The 24,124-nt window shown below is 67.1% G+C and overlaps 1 protein-coding gene across 1 annotated transcript; it reads right to left on the reverse strand.

Annotated features, from left to right (window-relative positions):
• SMTN (smoothelin) lies at window positions 1–23,508 on the reverse strand. Its single transcript, XM_075041958.1, has 21 exons — window positions 23,354–23,508; window positions 17,916–18,076; window positions 17,577–17,670; window positions 17,423–17,501; window positions 16,992–17,329; window positions 15,140–15,242; window positions 14,650–14,912; window positions 14,442–14,505; window positions 13,042–13,140; window positions 12,039–12,434; window positions 10,838–10,941; window positions 7,289–7,447; window positions 7,122–7,197; window positions 6,679–6,843; window positions 6,016–6,078; window positions 5,790–5,853; window positions 5,285–5,455; window positions 5,086–5,209; window positions 4,862–5,013; window positions 3,399–3,571; window positions 1–942 (listed from the first exon to the last, which is right to left on the reverse strand). Exons 1-20 carry the CDS (start codon window positions 23,402–23,404, stop codon window positions 3,427–3,429), a joined length of 2,871 nt encoding a protein of 956 aa, XP_074898059.1. The 5' UTR covers window positions 23,405–23,508; the 3' UTR covers window positions 1–942; window positions 3,399–3,426.
• Between the last annotated feature and the right edge of the window lie 616 nt (window positions 23,509–24,124).

The following is a 24,124-nucleotide window of genomic DNA, read 5'->3' on the forward strand; positions in this document are numbered from 1 at the left end:
TGTAGAATAAACCTTTATTGTCTGGCTGGTGTGTTGGTACACGTGTCAACGCGGGTGTAGAGATGGTGATGGAGGGGCGAGCGGTGCTGAGCACGTGGTGCCCTGAGCTGGGGAGAAGAGCAGGGGCTGCTGTCCCAGCTCGCTCCTTGGGCCCCTCACTTCCCCGGGACCCCTCACCTTCCCGCCCGCTCCCCAGCACATGGGTGCTGCAGCCCCCCAGTGTGGAAGCGCCCCAGGGTGGATGTGCGCGGTGGGAAGCAGGGTGTCAGCACGGGGCTGTGGAGCCATCCCCAGGGAGGTGGCACCAAGCAAGGCCTGTGGTGGGCAGAGGGGCTTCCTCACAGGGGGCCAAGGAGAACTGCTTGTGGGCACGCTGCCTGTGGGATGCCCCGCGACCCAGGCTGAGCTGCACGACCCATGCCAGCCCCAGGCTCAAGGGCGCAGCCATGCCCGGGCCTCCCTAGGGATGCAGGGACGCTGCCCGTGGAACAAACAACTCCCAGAGAACAAATAACTTAACATGCTGGAGCGCAGGAGGCAAGCCAAGCTGCGGAGCATCCCTGGCAGCGCCTGCCTGGCCCTGCCTTGCCCTGCCCACGGGGTCAGCCCGCAGCCAGCTGGGGCAGAGGGAGCTCCAGCGAGGCAGAGGCGTGGGGCTGCCCTGGTGGCAGAGCCCCCTCATCCCCAGCGCCGGTCCTGTGGCTCCCCTGGACGCTCCAGGGGCAGGCAGCTCCCCTGCCCACCGGCAGCCCTGAGGGCAGGGGGCGGCGGGGCGGTGGGCAGGGCAGGCTCTAGCACTCTTTCTGCCGCATGCGCAACTCGTGGCGACGCAGGTGGTTGTAGAGGGACTGCACATAGGTGAAGACGCACTTGGAGTCCGGCTTCTTCCCCATGATCATCATGTCTTCCACCTCCACCAGGGGCACGCAGTCCACCAGCGTCCTGCAGAGACACAGCCCTCAGCACGGCCCTGGGCAGCCTGCCCCGCCACAGGGGCTGGGACAGGGAACCCACGCCACCCAGGGCCTGCTGGCACTGGGCACCACTCCCCTCAGCCCCACTCAGCTCCTGCCCACCCATCGGTACCCACGGTCCTGCTGCTCCTGGCGCTGGGAAGAGCACGTGCTGCCTGCAACAGGGGCTGCCTGCCTGCCTACACCCGTTGCCATCCTGCTGCTCTCTGCCCCAGCTCTTGGTGTCGGCCGGTACGCCCTGCTCAGGCTGTGCCCACCCTCCTCCTCCTCCAGCTGATGCTGGTGCACTGTAGGGAGACCTGCCTGCCCACCCACACGTGTCTGTGCTGTGCCGTGCCCACACCCTGACCCCCACCAGGTGGTCCAGGGAAAGGCAGGGCAGAACTGGGCACATGCTGCCCATCAGTCCTGCTGCAAGCCCTGGCTCTGCTCTCCTGCTTCCCACCAGCTCTGCCAGCCTGGTTCCCACACTCACTCTGGACTGGACCCCAGCGGGGGATGCCTGCCCCAGGCACAGCACAGCACCACCAGTGGGCTGGGCACTGCCCGGCTTCAACCAGCTCAGCGCTGGCCTGTGCCTGCCACCTTCCCACCTAGGCCCTGGTGCGGAGCTGGGGTCTGTACAGGGCCCTGCTCCAGCAGCTGCCAACCATGGGGGGGCCCTTGCAGAGCGGCTACAGCTGTCCATCCCCACATCCTCAGCTCCGCTGCTGCCCCTTCGGTGGAGTGGCAGCCCTGCCCTCACTCTGCCCACACAACCCACCCAGTTCCCTGGGCTGCAGGTGCCACCCCTCTCCCCTGGCTAGGGCTCCCTGGGCAGCTGGGGCAGGGGGGGATGTCCAGCTTGAGGGGGCTGCCACCACAGTTAGGGTAGTCACTGCGACAGCCAGGCTGGCCACAGAGGGGAACTGGCCGCCTCCATCCTCTTGCCTTTCTGCTGGGGGACGACGACACAGAAGCAACCCCCCTGTCCCTGCCTGGGTCCCTGCACCCCAGCCAGGCAGTGGGGCAGCTGCCAGCACCCGCTAGGGACAGACAGCGCTGGAGCCCCCCAGGCTGCTGCTGCTGCTGCTAATGGCCAATGTAGCCACGAGCACCTGGGGCAGGGGATGTGCCAGCACCTGGGGGCTGCTTGGTGTGAACTGGCAGCCCCCACTGATGCCATGGCTGGCCCAGCTGCTCTGGCGCTGGGGCCACCCTCTGGCAGGGGCTCTGCCCCAATGGCAGGGCACACTGGGCAGCTCTGACCACAAGGAGGGCCCAAAGCCCAAGCTGCCACCCACCACCACCCTTTCCCCCATCTTCCTCGGCTGCAGTAACCCTGCTGCATGCCTTGCCCCCTCTCCCAGCACAGCCCACCCCAGCCAGTAGAGCAGAGGAGGGACCCCCCAGCTGGTGCTAGCCCCCTGGGGAGCACCAGGACTAAGGGGAGCACAGGGCTCTGCCAGGACCCTGCTCCTGCACCCCACTGTCCCAGCTCTCCCACGGGGCCTCTGCTGCGCTGGAGTCGATGGGCTCCGAGCCCACAGCCTGGCCATCACCGGCCCTACCTCGTGATTCGGCTACTCTGGGGAAGGAGGAGGCCGTGCTCAGGGCCTTGGGAAAGCCCCCGCCTGAGCTCTGGAGCCCCCCCGCCACCCACCCCAGCTCAGGGGGTGATGGCAAAGCAACGGCAGCACAAGGAGAGCAGCTCTGCCCTTATAAAGCCATTGTTTGGGCCCCGGTGTGCTGGTGCCGCACAGAGCCCGGGGAGCAGGGGCTCCAGCGCCAGCTGGGATGCCCCTGAAGACAGGCACAAACACTGCAAGACGAGGCAGGACCCAAGCCTTGAGTCACACTTTCCAGGCTCCCCACTCTTGCCCATATATGAGCAGGGAGCACCTCACGGGCAAGGCACCATCGCCCACGCCTGGCAGCATCCCCCTGCTCCCACCCGCCCCCCCGGCCGGGTCCAGCAGCCCCCACACATGCCAGGGCGGAGGGAAGGAGGCAGCAAATACAAGCAGTGACGCTTGGGCATCCCGGGGAGGGGGGGGCTCCAGCACCGCTCAGCTCATGCTGCTGCAGAGCATCCAGAGCGGTATCCCCAGCAGCTAATGCCCTGGGTCAGCCTCAGCCAGCAGGGAGGGAAGAGCCATGGCAGCTCTGTTCCCACTACCGCCCTGGCTGTGGCTGGAGAGCCAACAGTCCCCCCAGGGTGACACAGTCCACCCCTCCCCAAATCCCCATAGGTGCTATTCTGGAAGGCCAGCCGGCCACCTCCACCCCTCTCCTGGCCACAGCTTGGCCCCGCTGGCCGACACCACCAGGACTCGCCCCTCGCCCACCAGCATCCCCCAGCCTCTTCCCCAGCCACGGCGGCCGCTCCCCGGCCAAGCGGCGGTGGTGGGGTGCGGGCAGATAGTTGGAGGGGAAGGTTCTCACCATCGCTCCCAGGGGGGGTGAAAATGGGCTACGACTTTTTGGTTTTTACCAGCCCCTTCTGGACCAGGCAGCGATAGAATTCCTGAATGTATGTGTACACACACTTCCAATCTGGCTCGCGCATCCGGACCATGTCCTCCACGTCCAGCAACTGCGGACAGTCCGCGTGCTTCCTGGGGGCAGGGAGAGAGAGGGGCAAGCCAGTGACCGCAGCCCAGTCGGGGAGGGGAGGAAGAGAGAAAACAAGAGACACGGATCAATGCAGTTCCCGTCCCTCCCCCAGGCAGATGCTGCTCTGCTCTTGCATGCTCTGGGGGTGCGCGATGCAGGGGCAGGAGGGCTCCAGGCACCACCGCGCCAAGGCCATTCAGTGAGATTTGGGGGAGCACAAGCAAGGGAGGGGGAGGGCGGGTGAGCGGCGTGGAGAGGCGTGAGGTCCAGAGGGAAGGACAGACGGAGGCAGAGGAGGAGGAGTGAAGTGTTCTGGCGCGCCGGGTGCTTGGGGAGCAGGTTCCAGAGCGGAGCAGCGCTCTATATAGCTCCTATATAGACCCGCCGGGAGGATGGGGGGGCTCAAGCCCAGCCCTCCTGCCCAGCTCCGCTTGGAACTGCACGGCACAGCCCTGGTGCAGGAAGCTCGGGAGAAGATGCTCACAAGAGCTGGAGGAGGAGGAAGAGGAAGGACGAGAGGCCACCTGGCTTCCAGGCTGGAGAGATCGATGGCACTCTCAAGTCCACGCACCGGTTCCCCAATTAAGGCAAAAAGTCCATTACCAGGAGCGCCAAGAGCCAGGCACACTGCCCCCTTCTCGCTCCACCGAACTGCCCTACGGCACTCAGGGACCTCACGGGAGCTCCCAGCTCATGCCACCGCCCCGGGCACCGGCCAGGATGGGACCCCCACCTGTCCGGCCCTGCCCCTGGGCAGGGTGCTGGAGGGGAGGAGGAGCGGGTGGGAGAGAGACAGAAGGAAGGAGAGAGGGGCTGGCTGCCAGCCCTCCAGCTGGATGCGCTCCCGTCTCTCAGCACCCAGGAAAACCAGAAGCAACAGGGGAAGGGAAGAGACTGGAGAAGCTGCGACGGTGTTTGAGCCCCTACGACCGTGAAAGGAGGCACCTGGCACGGACAAACCCCGCTCCCAAGGGATGGGACGTACTGCCTGTGGCCAGGCAAGCTTGGGGAGCCGCTGCCCTGCCTTTGGGTGCTCTGCCCCACACCCAGGAAGCCCAGATCCCCGCGCCCACCCTTGCCATGTCAGACTGGGCTGCGCTGGCCTCTTGTGGCTCTGACGCAGCCACTGCTTTCCCCCTCCCGGTGTCCAAACCTTGTTGCACAACACGGGGGGAGCGATGCTGACGGGCGCCCACCTCCAGCACCATCACCCCTGCCTGTGTCCCTCCTCGCCCCAGGCAGCAAGTGGGAGAGCCGCCCCAAGCCCACGTGATGGCACGAGAGCTACATACTCTGCGGAGGAGAAGGCCACCTCGAAGTTGTGGCGGCGGTTCTGGGGCGTCAGCTGGCTGTAGTCAAATGCCTCGGGGAAGAAGTTGTGGACCAAGGCGCAGAAGGCCATGCCATCACTCCAGCTGGATGAGAAGTTCTGGATGTCCACGTGCTGTGAGGGCGGGAGAGTTACCGAGGGGCAGAGCAATTGGCCCTGGGGATAGGGAGAGGAGGTGGCACCCACCTCGTAGCCCCGGGTCTTGGCTCTGCACCAGTCCAGCAACATCTGCTTGATACTGTTGGCATTGGGCACACCGAAGCTGGAGGAGCGCTGCACGGCGGTGCGCGCTGCCGCAGGGTTTGGCAAGCTGCAGCAGAAGACACAGGGTGTTATCCATGTGGCGCTTGCCGCCCCGGCCAGCCTGCCCCTGGCCCAGCCTCACCTCCCACCCTCCTTCTGCAGCTTCTCCATCATGGCCTTGCGAGCCTGCGAGGCAGATGTCTTGGGCAAGCTCTGAGCTTTCATCAGCTCCTTCTTCTTCTCAGCCTGGCGCCGCTCCAGTGCGGCCAGGCTGCTCTGCCTGGAGGTACTCTCGTCTTCACGGTCAAAGATGCTGGGAGAGAGACAGACAAAGCTAACGGGGGCTGTGGGCAGCCCGGGGAAGGGCATGTGGTGGCCTCACCCTATTCCCAGCCCTGGTGCTTTGGAGAGCTCCACATCCCAAGGACAGAAGGGGGGTGGCTTAAGGTCCCCAGCTGGCAGACACATCTCCAGGCCCATGGAGGGACCCAGGGGGACTGCTGGAGACAGAGTGTGTGCCCCAGGACCAGGAAGCTTTGGGGACCTCCCCGCACAGGGACACCACAAGCTGGGTAGAGAGGGTTTGTGCAAGCAGATGGCTGACAGGGACTGCTTGGGGCTGGCCTGGGGGATGCACCGCTGCTCACCTGCCGGTCTTCTTGGAAGAGGAACTATAGGATGATTTAGTTTGAACAAGTGTGCTGTTGCCATCTGCAGAGAGAGAGAAAAAGAGAGGCCTTGGGCAGGCACCGAGGGAAGTGGCACCAGGCAGGTGGGAGGCTCTGCCCGTGCCACGGGCACAGATGGCTCTGCAGCAGCAATGCCCTTGAGGTTGTGCCCAGATCCTGTGGGAAGGGCAGCAAAAACTCTTACTGTCTGATCTCTTCACGTAACTTGACTCCATGGTTGTGGTACGGGAGGTCTTGGTGCCGTCACCTGCAGGCGGCAAGGCAACGGGGGATCAGCTGGGGCCAAGGGCAGCGGCACCCACAGACACCCACTGCTGCCAAGCACCCTCACATCCATGTAGCACAACAGGGAGAAGCCCCAGGTGGCAGAGCCATGGCCAGGGCAGGCAGAGAGGGGATAGATTGTACGTGCCCCCCACAGGCAGAGCAAAGAGGCCAGTGCAAAGGAGCGGGGAGCTGGAGCATCCCTCAGCCCTCTGCAGTGACTCTCAGCTTGAGCCACCCAGGGACTGGGAGAGCAGAGGTGTAGGGGACAGGAGACAGGCCCAAGGTACAGACAAAGCCCCTGCCACCCTGATGGGGTGGAGGATTGGGCGGCAAGTCACCAGAGCAAATCCCTTAAAGATCCCCAGGCAGGCTCTGGGCGAGGCAGAGGAGATGCAGCAAAACTCAGCCCCGAACCACAGTCCTGCTCCCAGCGCGGTCAAGCCAGAGCCAGGACAAGCAGCGAAAGCGGCAGAGAGAAGCTGTGGTGGCAGAGCCCTGGGAAAGACTCTGCACAGCCTCCCGAAGGGTCAGCACACTGGCCATGCTGGGCAAGTGAGCCCTGCACTCCCACAGCCCATACTAGACTGGACGAGACGTTCTGTCTTGGTGACGGTGCTATGCGCTAAGCCGTCGGCCGACTGGGTGCTCTGCGTGGTGGTGGTCTCCGTGGCGTGGCTGGCCCTCCCCGCTGCAGCCTGGCTCCTCATCTCCTGCAGCCGCTGATCCCGCTCCTTCTCCCGCTGGTCTGCAAACACAGGCAGAAAAGGGTGTCAGCAGTGAGAGGCAGGGGCGGCGGGCACGGTCCCTGCCACATGGGGGGTCCTGCCAGCTGCTACTGGTCCAGAACCGGCTCATGGGAAGGATGATGTCCTCAGCTTAGCACAGCCAGGGGTGCAGCAGAAGACCCAATGCACCCTCCTGCTTTACCATAGCTGGACAGCCCCACTCCAGCACTCTGCTGGCTCCACCTGCAACACCACCACCAGAATCCTGACCCCTGTGGGGGTCACCATCCCCAAGTACCTCGCTTGCGCTGGCGCAGCTCCCGCATGGCGTTTCGGATCAGTCGCCGCTCCTCAAAGTCCGTCGTCCGATCCAGCTGCAGGAAGAGGTGGGGGTCAGCATCACCCCTCTGCCACCAGCTCGGGGTCCCCTTGTCTTCCCCAGGAGCCTGGCAGCTGAGGACATACCATCTTATCCAGAACATCCTCATCCTCAATCCTATTCAGCTCCTCGATGTTCAGCTTGCTCCTTCTCTCCAGCTCCCTCGCTTGGACCTTCTCCATGCCATTGGGCAGTTCTGGCTCCAGCCTAGGCGCCTGTGGCTGCTCCACCGTCTCCGGCTCCATCTACAAGGACAGCACTGTGCAACTGAGCCCCCGCCAGCTTGGCCACCCCTCTGCCACCATGCTGCTCAGGGTCCAAGCCCCCCACCGCCCTGACACTTGCCCAGTGCCACGGGCAGCAGGGACCCTGAAGAAGATGTGCCACATGTGGCACAAGAACACACAGCCGGTGGGATGTCGTGGGCATCTGTGGTGACCAAGGCAGGCAGGGGAGCAGGACATTTCCCCCCTGCAGCACCCCCTGCCCCGGGAGGGCCTGGCAGTCTCCGACCTGCTCCCAGACTGGCTGCCAAAACGTCCCCAAATATTCCCCACCCCCCATCACCACAGGCTGCTGGGGCCCTCCAGCAGGCAGGGGCTGCCCGGGTGCTCCAGGCTGGGCAGTGCCTGGTGCCCAGCAGCGGGAAAGGTGCTGGCAAGGCCAGCGTGCACCGCTAGCAGCACAAGGGATTTCCAGGGAATTAAAGGACTTAGTGGAGAAAAGAGCTTGTTGCAGGAGATCAAGAGCCTCCCCCGCATCCCCGCTCAGTATCTAGGCCAGCTCGGCCCCCGCCGGAGCAAAGCCAGGACACCAAGTCCCTTTCAGCACGACCCCCCAGCAATGCGCGGCAGGCAGCGGGCCAGGCCCGGAATAGGGCACGGAGGCAGCAGAGAGGACGTGCTGGTGTGGGGCTGGAGCAGCTCTGACACACACCTGGCCCCATCCTGCATCCTGGGCCCCCCTGCCCTGGCCTGGCACCCGGCCCATGGCAAAGCCACCGGCGGGAGGTGATGCCGGCCACATGCGCCCGTGCCACCACCTGCGCCTCGCCACTGCTGTGTGCGGGCGGGGGCAGGACAGCTGCCTGCAGCCTGCCCACCCGGCCGGCATGCCGGCAATGCGGAGCAGACAGGCGCCGTCCGCCCCCCGCAGCAGCGAGCCCAAATGGTGGCAAATCCCAGCGACGCCGCGCTGCCCATGCACCGCAGCCACGGTCCCACCTCACGCCAGGGGCTTCGCCGTAGCTCCAAACTCCTCCAGGGCCGCCGGGAGCCCCGCGGGCCGGTGCCACCCTCCCACCCCCCCCGCCAGGCGCTGCCGTGGGGCAGGGCAGCCCGCACTCACACCGCTGTTGCTCCGGGAGAGGCGCGGGGCCGGTTGCTGGCGTGTGCTGGAGAAAGCGGGCGGATGGGCCACGGGGCCACCGGGTTCCTCGGTGCCCTCGAAGTGGGCACAAGGGTCCTGCGCTTCCAGGAAGAGGGTGCTGAGGTCCTCCCCGGGGGGGTCCTGCGGCCCCAGCCGCAGCACCAGCAGGTCAAGGCGGCGGCCCAGGCGCGCCAGCTCTGCCCGCAGCTCCAGGTGCTCTTCCTCCAGCGCCCGGAGCGCCCGCGCCAGGGGCTGCACCCGCCGCAGCGCCTGCTCCAGCCGCCCCTCCACGGCCCCCCGGAAAGCCCCCAGCTCCTGCCGCAGCTCCGCCAGCTCGGCCGCCCCGGCCTGCGCCAGCCCCTCCAGGCTGACCCCCGGCATGGCGGCAGCACCGGTGCCGGCAGGCGCCGCGGCGAGCCCCGCTCAGCTGTCCTCTGCCCTTTATAGGGGCGCCGGGGGGCACCACCCCCGGCTGGAGGCCGGCCTGGCCCAGCTCCGAGCCCGCTGGGCTATTCTTGTCACAGTGGCCGGGGGTCCCGCGCAGGGGTGCCGAGGCAAGCGCCGACACTTGGCAGCGTTTCCAGCCCCGGGACCAGGTGGCTCGGCAAGGGGGAGGCCTGCCGAGCAGCCCCCCAGCCCCGGGCGGCTGCCGGTGCCTGCGACGCCAGCCTGGGGGGGCCGTGCGGCACGGCGGGTGGGGTGGAGGCCCCATGCGGGATCAGCCCCAGACCGTCGCCGTGCTGGGTGTGCTTCCAGGGCCGGGGACCACCCACGCACTCTTTTGCCCGAGTGCCCTCCCGCTCCTGGCTGGCATCACCCACAACGCACCGACATCTCCAGCCCCAGGCTGGTGCCGGTTTGAGGGCCCTCACCGCCAGCCGTGACTTTTGGGGACCTCCGTCCCCCCTGTGCCGCCTGATGGATGCCCCAGGGGGAGCAGGCCCCTGCGCAGTGGGCACAGGCAGCACCCCACCAGCAAGAGGACACACTGCAGCAGCCACCGTCACTGTCCCCAGATCCCTGCACCCCACCAGTCCCTCCAGCCAAGCCCTACCTGGTGGGGCTGCCGGCACCGCTGCCGCCTCCTCCTCCTCCCTGCCCACTGGGAGCACACCTGGAGGCTGCGTCTCCTGCCAGGCAGCCGATGGGTCCCAAGCCCCCGACCCTGCCGGCCAGTGCCGCTAATACCTTAATGAGAGCTGACGGGCTGCTCGGGCCAAGCCTGCCCAAGCGCATTAGTGCGGGGAAGTCACCCCTCTGCAGGCAGCAAGCTGCCTGTGGGCAGCCGGACCTGCCACCTAGCGCAGGCAGCATTTGAGCGCAGCCCTGCCAGCCTGCGGGCACTGCCTGCTTCACGCCGGCAAGGCTAAGCCGAGGACGGAGTGAGCCAGTGGTGCCGTGGACACCAGCGGCGCTATGGCCACCAGCGCTGCCATGCCCGCAGAGGCAGCTTGGCGCATGCAGGGCCACGAGCGACGCAGCGCTGCAGTTGACATCCCGGCTCCTGCCAAGGCCGTGTGCGCGAGCGCCTCGCATTACCCTAGATGGCCAGGAGCAGATAAAAGCACTTGAAGGGCTGCGCGCGTGGGGCTGCCTCCTGTGCGCACCCAGCCCCGCCACCCCCAGCACCTGGGGAGCGCCTCATCCCGCTCTCCCCCCAAAACAGAGCAGAAGGATTTTTTCTTCTTTTTTCCAGTCGTACCCAAGAATCCCTCCCGGGCCAGGCGGGCTGGGGCTGCTGCTGTCTTGTTGGCTTGGGATTGCAAAGCAGGAGCAGGCAGAACCCCAGCCCGCAGCTCTCGAGTGGGTCAGAGACCCTTGGGGAGCCCTCCCCGGGCAGGCTCCCCAGCACCACAGTCAAGGTCCATTCCCAGGAGGGAAAACAGAGGGGTGGGTGGCAATGGGTTTTTCCCTGAGCTGCTGCCACCCTAAAAGGTATTTAAAACAGAGGGAGATCCACAAAAAGCTTCCAGCCCACTTCCCCCCCAGTCCCTAAGTGCTGGCATATGTGGTGGCACAGTCCAGGGGGCTCACATGGCTGGGGCTGTGCCTCAATGCGTAGACCCCAGGGTCTCTTTGTAAAAAAACAAACCAAAACAAAACAAAAACCCCAAACAAAACCAAAAAAACAGCCAGAGCCTCTGGACCATGCTGCCAGCACCAACCCACCCACCCTGATCATCGCTCCCCATCCCAAGCCCAGGAGGCCCCAGGCCATGTCCAAGTCGGGCATGGCCCCATGGCACCCAGCCCTTCTGGGCACTCACCTTGGTGACATTGCTGCTGAAGCTGCTGATGCTGCAGACGCTGCTGACGCTGCTGGGGACGGTGGTGATGCGGATGGGGGTGCTCCGCAGCCCAAGGGTCACCTCTGCAAGAGGATCAAGAGGCATGCGGGGTTTGCCCCAGCCCGGCAGGCTCAGCCCTGCACCTGGGGAGCGGCTCCTGCCGGGCTGCCTGGCTGCTGCACGCATCCTGCCTCAGTGGTGGGCACCGAGCTCTGGCACAGGGGAAGGGCTCTGGGGACAGCCAAGGGACAAGGAAGCCAGGCCCCCCTCGCCACCCTGGCTCATCCTCCTCGCCAAGGAAGGGCACTTTCCGCTGCGCTCCAGCTGGAGCCAAGACCTCCTGGCGTGAGGGATGGCCCCAGGAGCACCCTAAGCCAGCCATGTCTGCAGGCAGGCAGGGCTGGATCAGGGGCAGGGCTTGATCAGACACCACACAGCAGTGAGGATGGGATGGAGCAGGACACCATGGACTCCCCTGGACCAGCAGATCAGTGGGGACAGACTGAACATGGAGCAGAGAATGGGGCAGTGCTGTGGGGATAGGGCAGGGGGTTGGAGAAGGACCCCGGGCATGAGCGTGGCAGGAGAGTGGGGATGGGGACAGGCTGCAGGGCCAGACAGCCTCCCGGTACTGAGATGCCCTGGGCAGGCTGAGCATCCCTGCCAAAGGGTGAGGGCTGCTGGGCACGCTCCTGCCCATGGCCTCTGTTCCTCTGGCAGTGCCCATGCTCAGCCTGTGGGGCTGCCAGCACCCAAATGCCACTGCTGCTGCTGACGTGTCCCATCAGTGCCTGCCTGGCCTATCGCTACCCACCTGCCCACTGCTGCCCATCCGCCTGCTGGTTTCCACCCGCGCACTAGCGCCCACCACCCTGTCAGTGCCCAGCTGCCCGCTGGCACCCATTTGCTCCACTGCCCGACTGTGCGCATCGTCCCATCGGGAGCACCGTCCCACGGTGCTTACGGCCCTGCCGGCGCCTGCCTGCCTTGCCTACCTGCCGGCGCCCACCTTTCCCAGCCCCACCTCCCCGAGCGACGCCCACTCGTGCCCATCATCCCCACGGTGCCCGCCTGCCCCGCGCAGCCTCCCGACGGACGCCACCTGCCTGCGCCACCCATCCTCCTCCCGCCACCCCCTGCCCCGACGCGTGCCCCTGCCCGCGCTGCCCGCGCTGCCCACCTGCCCGCTGGCTGCCGGGGGCGGCCACGACGCGGGGCGCAAGGGGCTGCACTCGCCCATCCTTGATCTCGATGGTGAAGCAGGTCTTCATGCCGTCGAGGCCGGGGCGGAGGCCGGGGCGGGGGCCGGCGGGGACCGGGGCCGGGGCCGGACGCTGCTGTGCGCCTCCGCCGCCGCCGCCCCGCGCGTTTTGAGCGGGCCCCGGCGGGGCCGTGCGGGGCCCCCGCTGCCATTGGCCGGGCCCGGCCCGCCCCCCCGCGCCGCCCGCCCCCGCCGGGCCGCCCGCCGCCGCCGCCGGCGCCGTGCTGGGGGCCGGTCCCGGGCCCGCCGGGGTGAAGCGCTGGGCGCGCTCCCGCACCGAGGCGGCCCGCGGCGGGGGCCCGGCGCGGCCCGGCTCTGCGGGGAGGGGGGACAGGCGCCGTGGGGTCACCGGGGCTGCAGCGACCCCCGGGCGCTCCCGCCACGCATGCTGCACCCCCCTGCCCGCCCCGATGCATGCAGCCCCCCGGGGTGCCCTGCTACGCATGCATGCAGCCCCCCGGGGTGCCCTCTACGATGCACGCTGCCCGGCCCCGCCCCGGGTGCCCCACCATGCGTGCTGCCTCCCGGGGTGCCCGCACCATGCCACCCTCCCCTCGGTACCCTGCCACGCATGCAGCCCTCTGTGGTGCCCACACGATGCATGCTGCCCCCCCCGGAAACCCCACCACACATGCAACCCCTCCAGATGCCCTGCCACGCACGCTGCCCACCCCGGGGTGGCCGCAGCCCTTCAAAGCTTCTGCCCCCCTGCTTCCGCTGGGGCCTGGCTGCTCGTGCGCACCAGTGGGGAAGAATGGATGCTGGGCGGGGGGGCAAGGAAGCGGGTGGGTGGGCAGCCAGCAGCCAGCTGCATCCCGCAGCATCCCGCCACCGCAGAGCTCCGCACCTGCCCGGGCTCTGCCGGGAACCTCCTGCCACTAGGAAGCAGAGAGAGCGGAGGCAGCCGCCGCTGGGACCTTACCTGTGCGACCAGCCGGGCGCGTGGAGGAGGGCACTTGCTCCCACCGGTGAGTGTTCAGGTGAGCCGGGGTCCCCGCTACATCCTGGGTGGGCACTGCCACTTGGGAAGGGACAGGCCAGATATGCAAGGGTGAATGTGGCACAGGGTGCTGTTGCCACACCCCACCCCAAGCCCCCAGGCGCTGCACCCTGGGGTCCCCCTCCCTGCCATCCCACACTCCCCAGAGCATAGCACCAAAATCCACCAGCACTTGCAGGCTGCTCTGCACCCCAGGCAGTTGGCTCTGCCCTGCAGTGCCAAACCATGCCGCAGAGGAGGGCAAAGCAGAGATTGGGCTACCCGCACCCCGGCAGAGCAGCGAGTGGTACCCAGGGTCTGTGCCAAAAGATCAGGATCACCCCTGCACCCACCAGGCCCTGGCATAGCGGGGCCAGCCCAGCATCACCTCCAGAGAGGAAGGTGAGGGGGCCCAGTTGCTCAGCCCCCACCCAAGGAGCACCCAGGGTGCAGGCAGGCACTGAACAGGCAGTGCTCTGATGCCCAAGTGGGGAGGCTCAGCCTTTCCCCAGCACCCAGGTTTGAGCCCCCCAGGTGATGCAAGGCTGGGTCAGGTCCTGCACACTTCCCTCTGCCCCGGGGCTGTGCCACGATGCAACCCACCACCTCAAAGTATGTCCCCAGCGTATCTGTCTTCCCAGGAGCCAGCAGCCCCTCGTGGCTGCTCGGAAGGAGGGGACCTCCACCTGCAAGGGTGGCTCCGAGCAGGAACCCTGACGCTGGGGGCAGAGAGCTGCTTTCTGTTTTTTTCACACCCGTTTCCTCCCGGCACAGCCACGGGGACAGTTTTCCCAGCACTAGGAAGAGGGCAGCTGCTGGCCACCGCTATCCCTCAAGGCTGCAGGGAGGAACCGGTGGGTGCTGGGCCCCGGCCGGGCCAGCGAGCGTGGCCCCGGGGGGGGTCGGGGCCAGCAGGCACACGGCTCCCAGCCTTATTGGGACAAAGAATGCAAAAGGCCGGGGTTTGCTGCCGGCACCGATTCCCTTTCATGGCCCTGCTGCCGCCCAGCCTGGAGCTGGGGGACTGGTAAACAGCCTGCCTGGCACCCTGCTCCCCCAGCACCCAGCTGGGGCAGGCACCGCCACCGCACCGCCAGGTGGCAAATGGCCACCAGCTGGGGATGGCCCTTGGCCTGGCCACATCCTGCCCTCACATTCCTGCCCCAGCCCGCATGGGCTTAAGTCATGTCCCCAGGACTGACGTCCTTCCTCACGCCGCTGGGACGCACATCCCGCAGGGCAAGGGGGCAGTGGGGGCCCCCTGGGGCAGCACTGCCCAGCTTGGAGGGGAGGAGAGGGGGGGCCACGGCCCCAGCACTCCCTCCTCATGGGGCTGCACTTACCCGCTGGTGGCTCCCCACGCCTCCCGGCTGGCTCCAGCACCTGGCTTTGCACCCCAACACTAAGCTGCAGGAAAGGAAAGGTGCAAAGCAGTCAGCTGGGGGGGCCACACGCAGCCCCCCACCCCATCAAGCCGCCTTCACCCATGGGACCGACAGCCCATGGCAAAGAGGGCAGTGTCGGCCCCAGCCCATGTCACCAGTTCTGTACCTGGCTGCCCTGGCTGCCAGCACTGGGCTGGCCTGGGGGGGGCTGCTCCACCCGGTGGCTTTGTCCCCCACCGGGTTCTTGGGTGGTGGCAGGGCTGCCCACGCTCCCTTCCTTCCAGGCTGCCTGGTGCTGCCCCTTGGGCTGGGCAGCACCTGGGGACCACAGCTGGCCCCGCTCCACCTCCTTGCCACCATCTTCGGGCTCCGGACTGGGCTCTGGGGCCGGCTGCAGCTCCACGAGCACGAGGGTCCCTGAAACCACAGCTGCAGGAGGGAGAAGAGGCTCCGCATGGGGGAAGCCTGCAGCTGCCTGCAGAGCATCCCTGCTCCTGCGGCCCCAGCAGGCGCCTGGCTCCCCTGCCCACACCTTTGGGACATGCCGTGCTGCCCTCTCCATCCTCCTGCCCCTGCCTGCAGCTGGCCCTGGTGCTGCTCTGGCCCCCGGCACGCACTCAGACAGGGCTTTGCCTCCGGCATTCGTGGGGACTCACCCTGGGCGCTGGGTTTCTGGGGGTCTCCCGCCTGCCGGCTGCATAGCTCCTGCATCCCAGCCAGGACATGCTCCTGCTCCACTGCGTCATCTTGCTCATGGGCCTGGGGAGAGCAGGGGGTGAGAGCAGGGCCAGTCTCTGACTGGGTCACCCCGTCCCATCCCTGCCACCCGGCCAGGGACATGCCACAGGCTGTGGCCTCTGCCCATGCCACCCATGTCCCTGCCGGCATGCTGCCAGGGATAGACAAGCCACCCCCTGCACAGGGGTCACTGCAGGAGGCTGGCAGGGGGACAAGTGTCCCCACACCCCACTGCCTCCCCCAGACAAGGAGAGGGATGCTGTGTTGATTGAAGGGGGGGGCCCAAACCCTGCATAGCCCTGGGGCTCCCTGCACCCCTCTCCGTGGGGCTAAGCACCAGGGCACGGAGCAAGGAGCTGGCTCTTGGGTCCCTCTGTGGCCTCTGCCACGACTACACCAGCCTTGTCCAGCATGGATGCCAGGAGGTGGGAGGAGAGGACAGTCTCTGCTCAGAGCCCCTGTCCCCTCCTGCCACCCAGCCCAGGCACCTCAGGGCTCTCTAAGGCAGGGAGCACCCAGTTTTGCATCACCCTGTCCCTGCCCACAGCACTGGCAGTTCTGCTTGGCAGACAATGGGATGCTCTGGGCACAGGACTGCATGCAGGTGACACGCGCCTGAGCAGGGACGGGGTGTCCTGGTGTCACCAGCCAAGGCACAGGGTGCCAGTGCCTCTAGGAGCACCACAGGCTCCAGGTGCTGACATGACTCCAGAGTGGGGGGAGGCGGAGAGGGGCCCGTACCCCAAGGGAGCACTGGGGAACCAGGACCCAAACCCAGGCACCACTGCAGCCGTTGTTCCAGGGTAATGGCCTCGGGTTTGGAGTCATCAGCCAGACAGAGTGGGACAGCTCCATCAGCTGCTTGGGAGATGTCCCAGCACGGCCAGGATGGGGGCAGCGTGCCAGCACACCCGGATGGGGAAGGCAGACAGTGCTGAAAGGTGGCACAGGGCCATGTCCCCCCTGCAGCCTCTTGCCATGGCCCTGGGGCAGGTGGAGGGGGAAGCTGGGCTGCACAGAGGCAGATGCAGGGACCCACGCCTTCCCGCTCAGCTGTGGTTATAACCACTGCTTCTCCCTTCCCCATCCTCTCTCCCAAAGGGCAACTCCACATGGTGTCTCTGCAGGGACCTCCTACCACCACGAAAGCTATAGTCACCTGCAGGGTCACCTCTGCTGTGCAGAAAACCCAGACTTGTGCCTGTTCCTTCCAGCCCTCCCCACCAGCTCATCCTTTGACCGGCCAGAGAGCCTCTACCATGGGTGGTGGGCACCAGCTTTGCTCCAGAGTGATCCCCAGCCCCTCGAGGGACAGCAGGAACAATGAGCATAGGGAGGGGGACAGAGGGATCAACATTTCTGCCTGTGCAAGGGGACTGATGTAGGCAGCTGCCACAGGCAGGACAAGTGGCCATCGCCTCCAAAGAGCACCATACCCACAGAGCCGCAGCACGGAGGGGTGCACCAAGTGCACTGAGGGGCCCCGCAGACCCCCTCACCCACAGCACTCGTGCCCAGGCTTCATCCTCAGGGAGAAGCCCAGGGGCACACAGGCCTGAGCCCCCAGCCCCAGCTCACCACTGGTGACACAGGCACAGCCAGGCCACGTCCCCAGAGACCCCAGCTCCACCTGCCCCAGTCCCCTCGGGTAAGCGAGCCCAGCATGCCTGGGGGTTTGTGCCCCAGAGAGGCTGGCACAGGAGCCCTTGGGAAGGAAGGCGAGGAGGTCTTTGGTGGTCCCATCTCCCCAGCAGCACCCTGCACACTCACCGCTGAGCCTTTGCGCTCCTGGGCAGGGGGCTGCTCTGCAGCCCCCCCGCAGCCACTCTCCTCCAGCCCAGCCAGCGTCAGCTGCTCTGCATCATCCTGCTGGCTGCTCTCCCCACTCCTGGCTGTGGCCAGGGGCTTGGTACTGCCCTCACCATGGCTCTCCTCACTCCCGGCCAGGGCTGGCAGCTCGGTATCGCACCTCTGGCTGCTCTTCCCGCTCCCAGCCAGGGCTGGTGTTTCAGCATCATCCCTCCGGTTGCTTTTCACATCCCCAGGCACAGCGTGGGGCTCGCTGCCGTCCCTCCGGCTGCTCTGCACGTTCCCAGCCAGGGCTGCAGCTGGATAGGAGCAAAGGCGGCGTTTCGGAAGGAGCTGCCCACATTCCAGGCTCTCCATGGTAGCCACTCCGGGACACAGGAATGGTGCCTCACCTTCAATCTCCTCAGCCCGCAGCTTGCGGATGGCAGCTCGGATCAGCTTGCGCTCCTCGTACTCACCCGCCGCCCGCAGCTGCAAGAGTGAAACACCCAGTAGAGAAGCAGGGTCGCCCCGGCACACAGTCAGCCTCGGCACACGGTCACTCACCAGTTTTGTCAGCTCCTCCACGTCTGTGATGGCTTCAAGCTGCTGGGACAAGGCGGCCAGGGCTGCCTGCTGCTCCTCCTCCAGGCGCCGGGACCTGCGCGGGGGCGAGAGTGGCCGGCCGGGAGCTGCCGTGGGTGCTCGGGAGCAAAGTCCCTCGTGGGCAGCCAGCAAAATCAGGCAATGGCCCCCGCCACGCACCAAACCGCTCCGTGCCAGGCTGCTCCCACCCTCGCACAAACCCAAATCTGTCCAAGCCACAGTGGGGCTGGGCCTCAAAGCCACCGTCTCCTGGGGCAAAGGCGGGGGGTGCGTGGGACCCCAGCCCCAGGCCAGACTCACCGAGGCCAGTTCTCCTTGTCGTCCTGTCGGTGACTGCCACGCTCCGGGCGAAAGCGCTTGGATGCCAGCGCCTCCTCGTCCCGCTCCAGCTCCTGCCGCTGCAGCTCCCTGATGGCCGAGCGGATGCGGCGCCGCTCGGCCAGGTCCAGCGTTGCCTCCAGCTGGGTGTGACGGGACAGGGCTCAGCACCGGCTCCGGCCGCTGTGGCCCCTTTGCTCAGCCCTGGTACCGCCCTCCGCCGGGCTGCCGCGGGCTGCCCACGCGCCATACAATGGGGCCGTCTGTCTGGCGGGGCCCACGCACATGGCACACGCTGCCCGGCACTGCCAGGCCCCGCGGGGAGCGTGCACGCCCCCCCCCCCCAGGAGCGGGATGCTGGGATCAGCCATGGCGAGGGGCTGCCATGCTGACACTGAGACCACCAGGCATGTGAGGGGCAAGGAGACAAGGGCGCACGGCATGAATGCCCATCGGTGGTCCGTGCAGCCCCCAAGGGTCGGTTCACTGCAGCCCTGCCCCCCCATGCCACCAGCACAGGGACAAGCCCTCCTGCCCACGCCAGCCCCTCCAGCAGCAGAGGGGGACAGCAGAGTCTGTTCCCCCCCAGCCCCATGGCCCTCAGGAGGTGCTGGTTGGGAGGGTACTAGCATTGCACTGACAAGGGGCCCCCCTCAGCCCCCCCTGCAGCCCTCCCCACCCTCACCCAGTGCCAGGGCATGGCAGGCGGTTCTTGGAGCCAAATCCATGAACGGGATCTGTCCTAAATCGAAGTGCAACCCTCTGTATGTGGGAAGCATGGCCACGACCCGCCACCAACCCCCCCATGAACATCTCGTGGGTGCTACTCAGCCCACCCAAGGCCACCCGCCAGGACCTAGCATGGGCACCCAGAGCTGCTTCCTCTCCAACAGATCAGGTCCACAGCCCCAGCCCTGCCACCAGCCCAAGTGCTTTGAGGGGGCTGTACAGAGGCCCCCCCCCCCCTGCACTGAAGGGGAGTAGAAGGCAGCTGGATCCGTGGGGAAAGGCCAGCCAGGGCAGGCATAGCCCCACTGTCCTGCTGTGGGACATCGGGACTGACCCGGTGCTGGGAACCCAGGAGGCAATTTCCCATGGAGCTCGTTAAAAATAAACCCCGTGACCTACAGCAGCTGCCATCAGCATCAAGCCCCGGCATGCTGGGAGCGGCCGCGGCTGCACCACGGGACAAGAGCATCAGTCCCCTCCCTTCCAGTCCCATGGGCCACTGCCAGGCCGCCCATCCGGGCTCTTCAGGTTCTGCTGCAGTGGGAATCCAGGGTTGGTCCCTCAGCTGGACACAGGCTGAGCAGCGCCGAGAGCCCCAAACCACCTCCCGCATACAGAAACCCCCCTGCACAGAGCCCCCAGCAAAGCCATCGCCCTTTGCCCTCCCTGCTCAGGGTTTGGAGAACAGGGGAGGATATTTCCATCCCAGTGAAGCCAGCAGGCACAGAACAGCCATGTACCACCCCAGCGGCAGCCAAAATTGTGGTCCTCCAGCCCCTGCCAGCCTCGAAGCCCAGCCAGGAGCATTATCCTTCCCCAGCTGGAAAGACCCCAGTAGAATGCTTGGCAGCCACAACTGATGACCCCCAGGGCAGCTCCCCCTGGCCAGCCTGGTGCTGAAAACGCACGCAACCTTGGGGGCAGCCGCCTGAAGCTGGGGTGCTCCCTCCCAACCTGGCCCCAGCAGGCCGGCTGACAGTGCCACCCCTCCCGGCACACTGCAGCCACTTATCACATCCTGCAGCAGCGCGAGTGTCTGCCTGCTGCCCAGGGCTGGGTGCTGCAGCCCCCCGGGCTCTTATCCGGAGCTGTTACCTCCACTGGCACAAGGGCAGGGAAGCAGCTGGGAAGAGCAGGAGCTGCTGCGCTGCCAGGGCAGGGGGATGTCGGGGAGGAAACCCGCCCGTCCGTCCACACGGGCCTCCCATTTCCCGTCCACGCTGCAGCTGCCTGCACCCTGGGGATGCTGCTGCAGGCCAGGACGCTGGCTGCCAGGACAAAGGCACCTAGACGGGGCCTTTCACCCCTCCTGTTCCAGCAGGGACAGTGGCCACCCTGGCCAGTCGGGAAGCCCAGCTCTGCTGTTCACAGTGTGGCAGCAGTGGGCTGGGGGAGTGATGGAGCCTGGTCCAGCCCAAAACGAGGGGCTGGAGGTAGAGGCCCCATGGCAAGCCTGGCTCTCCCCACAGCCACGCGAAAGCCTTGAGGACAGAAAAACACTCCTCCACCACATGCCGGGAAGCTGAGGTCCCAGCCCTTCCCTAAATAAGCTGCTGGTGGTGCCTGGCTCGGCCCCAGCAGCCGGGTCAGGGCGACGGAGGGGGCAGCAGCTGCAGGAGCCGGAACTGCCAGGAAAGGGGGGACATGAAGGGACACCAGCCCTGCACACATCAGAGCAGGGGACACCCCCCGGTAACCCTCGTGCTGTGTGACACCCACCCACCAGTTCCAGCGTCTGCCCTGTCCAGGATGTTCCAGCTGGGACCTGGCCCGCACCCAGGTCCTAGAAGGCTTCTCCCCACAGGAGAAACAGCAGCAGGGCAGGAGACAGAGCCTCATCCCAAGCCCACGTCAGCAGGGAGCCGGGATGAGGCAAATGAGTGGCTTTGGAGGCTCTGTGGCCAGCGGCGAGGGGGAGCATGCCGGAAACCACCGCTGGAGCCAGGGGGTGGGAAGGGACCTAGGGGCCCAACCCTGCCGGCACAGGCAGGCCCAGGGATCAGCACATGCCAGGGCCCCACCAGCCCTGCCCAGCCAGCAGCAAATTAATGGTTATGAGCAAACGCCCGCCTCAGCACACACACAAAGTGGCTTTGTGAAAAGGGTGCTGGCAAGGCACCCGTGGGCTGCTTTCCCAATGATGCCCAAGCACCGCAGTGTTCAGAGCCCCAGCACGGCTGGCAGATCCTCCGGGAGGGCCGTAATTAGCCCTGCATCCATCCAGCTCCCTGGAGCAGCTGAGCACAGAGCAATTGAGAGGCTGGAGCCTGGCCACAGGGAAACCGCTCGGGGTACAGGAGCCAGGCACATCAAGCACCTCCTGCAGCCCCAAGCTTTGCTGTCACCTTTGGAAGGAGCCACGGAGAACGTGGCTGCCTCCTAGGCAGAGGAAAGCAGGAAGGACAGCTGGGTGACAGGGACATGGCAGGGATGCAACGCTCCTTGGGGCCACTGAAGCCCTTCCCAAAGGCGACCAGGTGTAAGAAGAAGGGGACCTCATGGCCATGAGTTTCCTAGCTCAAGCCTGCCCTGCCTCTGCCTGCAAGGGGATTTGCATCCTGTCTGTCTAATTAACCAGGCTGAGATCTGGAGGAGCCGGGAGAGGGAAGCATTCCCCAGCCCAGGGCCAGCAGGCCATAGCCTGGAGCCCAGCAAAGCCCCAAGCGTTCAAATAACCCCTTGCTTCCAGACACCCACCTAAGGGGCACCCTGCAGCAGCACCCACCCCATTCCCCGCAGCTTCCTCCCCAGGCTTCTCCAAGCCCTTGGTCACCTCCACACTGCACCACAGGTTCATCCCAGCTGGCCTCCCCAGGACTGGGATACCAGCAGGCAGCTAGCGAGGGAACCATGTGGATGACTACAGGAGGGAGATGGGGGGCAGAGGCTCCCGAGCAGCTCCCAGCCCAGCCAGGACAGCAATGGTCCCAGCAAGGGACCTGCTCACATCCCCCAGCCTCCTTCTTCCAGGACCCTCAGAAACGTCACACGCTGCTGCCAAGGTCTCACTTGCTGGGAGAAAGGAGGAGAAGCAGCCCAGAGCCGAGGGCTGGGGAGAGTTGAGGAGCAGGGAGGAAGCGGTGGGAGAGGCAGTTTTCCCTTATATGGGCTAATCCTCTTCCAGCTGAGTGGAGCCAAAACCTAACCAGAAAGAAAAATAATTCCTTCCCTGCCTCACGTCAGCTCAGAGCAGGCTTTCCCCAGCCTGCACCGCACAGGCACAGGGAGACCCGAGCAGGGTGCTCTGGGGATACAAAGCCCCAGCGGGTCAAAGACAAAGCCCCAGGAAGAAGTGGCGCTTGCTGTGCGGTTAAGATCCACCTCCCCAAGCTGGCTGGAGACCCAGCTGCACCACACAGCTGGCACCCACCCCATCACCGCTCCCGGGGCTCTGTCTCAGCCGGGACATGGCAGAGCCGGAGCACTGGCAGGACAGGGAGAAACCCAGACCACCCATCCCCACACCTCCAGGGCCCTCCGTCGGCCCCAACGTCACCCCAGGGAGAGCGGCAGGCTCCTCAGCCCACGAACAATGGGCAGGTCTGCGCGTTGTCACCCAGAGCAGGCTGAGGATGGCACCTCAGGAGGCTCCGGCAGGGCAGCGCGGCCCCCGTGCCGACCCCCTGCCCACGGCATGGCGCAGCTGCCGCTTCCCTCCGGTGCCGCGGCACCCCGACTCTTTCCTGTTCCCGCAGACGTGCCTTCCCGGCTGACTCAGCTTCCTGCTGTAAGCATTCCCCAGCGCCGGCCCGGGCCACCCCGCACCCAGGCCCCCGGGGCACCCAGGCCCCCGGGGCACCCAGCAAACCCCCAGCCCTGAGCCTGCGGTGCCCTGGGGCTGGAGGGGAGGCGGCAGGGCTGCCCAAAGCAGTTTGTAGGGCTTCCTGGCACAACAGCCCTGGCTGAGCAGGTCCGAACCCAGCACCCGGAGTCCCACCTTTGGGCACCCACCTCGTCCCCCACGAGCCCACCTGGCCCTGGCAGCCACGATGCCAGGGCTCGGCTCCGGCTCTTACTCCCCGGGGGAACAAACGGAGCAGGGATGTGACTTGGACGTCGCTCCAGCGGGCACAGAGCCTGGGGAGCAGCCCCTGGCACCAAGCCGAGGCCCCGGCCAGCCGGCAGCCGGCACCAGGAGAACAACGGTGACCAGGTAACTGAGCTGGCAGCAGGAAACGTCTCAGGCGGGAGCCACCGGCCAAGGAGATGGAGCCGACGGACACATTACAGCCTGGGCGCTGGTGCGAGCAAAGGGCCAAGTGTGGCCGAAGCAGCACGTCCAGAGTCTCTGGAGTCACTGGGGCAGGACGGGTGCTCACCCGTGTCCAGAGCTCTGACCCAGGCCAGATCGGGCCCCTCCAGGTGCTGCTTGTCCGGGAACCCCCCACGCACTGCACCAGCTCCTTGCCAGCGGCCCCACTCACGCCCCCCAGGCCGAGGCGCAGCGGCAGCTCCAGCACCCGCGGAGGCGCCGACGGGCCCGCGCTACCGCTCAGCCCCTGCAGCCAGCCCGGCTGCCCGCTCTGCCCGCGCCTCGGACAGCCACCACCTCCCCTCCCGTGGCGGGGCACCGGGACCGGGGCACCGCCGGGCTCACACGCACCCACCCGCCCCCTCGGGAGCCGCCACAAGCGAGCAAAGGCTGTGCCCAGCCCGCTCCGTGCCCCGGCCCCCCCGCCGCGGGGACTCACCAGCTTCCGCAGCGCTCCCTCGTCCATGCCGAGCAGATTCTCCTGGGACATCCCGCCCGCCCGCCCGCCCCGCCGCCGGGGCCCGCCGCTGCTGCCGGCCGGGGGCTCGGCGGCGGCCGAGACAACAAAGGGCGGACGAGACCGCGCGACCCCGCGCTCCGCTCCGCTCGGCTCGGCTCGGCTCGGTTCGGTCCCGCTCCGCTCCGGCCCAGCCCGGCCCGCCCGCGCTCCCGGCAGCGCCGCGGCCGCCCGCCGATTCCCGCCGCCCCGCCCCGCCCCGCCGGCTCCGCCCACCCACGCGCCCCCCGCCGCCATTGGCTCTGCGCCCCGGGCGGGACGGTCCGCCCCCGCCCCGCCCCTCCTGGCTCCACCCCGTCCGACCCCGCCCACCCTCGCGCGGCGGCGGCACCGTCCCCGTGGCCGCCGCCGCCGCCGCCGCCGGAGGAGGGTGGGGGTGTCCCGGTGCCGGCGCCGGCCCCGTGGAGCCGAGCCGAGCCGAGCCGCCGCGCCGCGTCCCGCCCCGAGTGTCCGGGCTTCCTCCCGCCCCACACGGAGCCCAGGCGAGCTGCCGCGGGAGGCCCGCCCGCGCCGGTGCCGGTGCCGGTGCCGGTGCCGGACCGCAGAGCTCGTGCCTGGCCCGGCGGGGGGTCGCACTCCCCGAGCGGCCACGGTGTCACCCGGCCGCTCCCCCGCGGGGGCGTCCCGGCGCAGCCTTTCGCGACAGCTTTTAGCAACCCCCCACCCGTGGGTGCAGCGCTGCCTGCAGAGCGG

Source organism: Buteo buteo, chromosome 11 (genome assembly GCF_964188355.1).
Source record: "Buteo buteo chromosome 11, bButBut1.hap1.1, whole genome shotgun sequence".
Taxonomy (NCBI): Eukaryota; Metazoa; Chordata; class Aves; order Accipitriformes; family Accipitridae; genus Buteo; species Buteo buteo.

Coding starts and splice junctions, on each gene's coding strand:
- SMTN (XM_075041958.1), bottom strand. CDS start 23,404: ATGTCCCAGGAGAATCTGCTCGGCATGGACGAGGGAGCGCTGCGGAAG. Junction 10,942..12,038: donor CCCCGGCAGCCAGCGGGCAG/GTGGGCAGCGCG, acceptor ATCCTCTTGCAG/AGGTGACCCTTGGGCTGCGG. Junction 6,079..6,678: donor AGAACGTCTCGTCCAGTCTA/GTATGGGCTGTG, acceptor TGCCGCCTGCAG/GTGACGGCACCAAGACCTCC.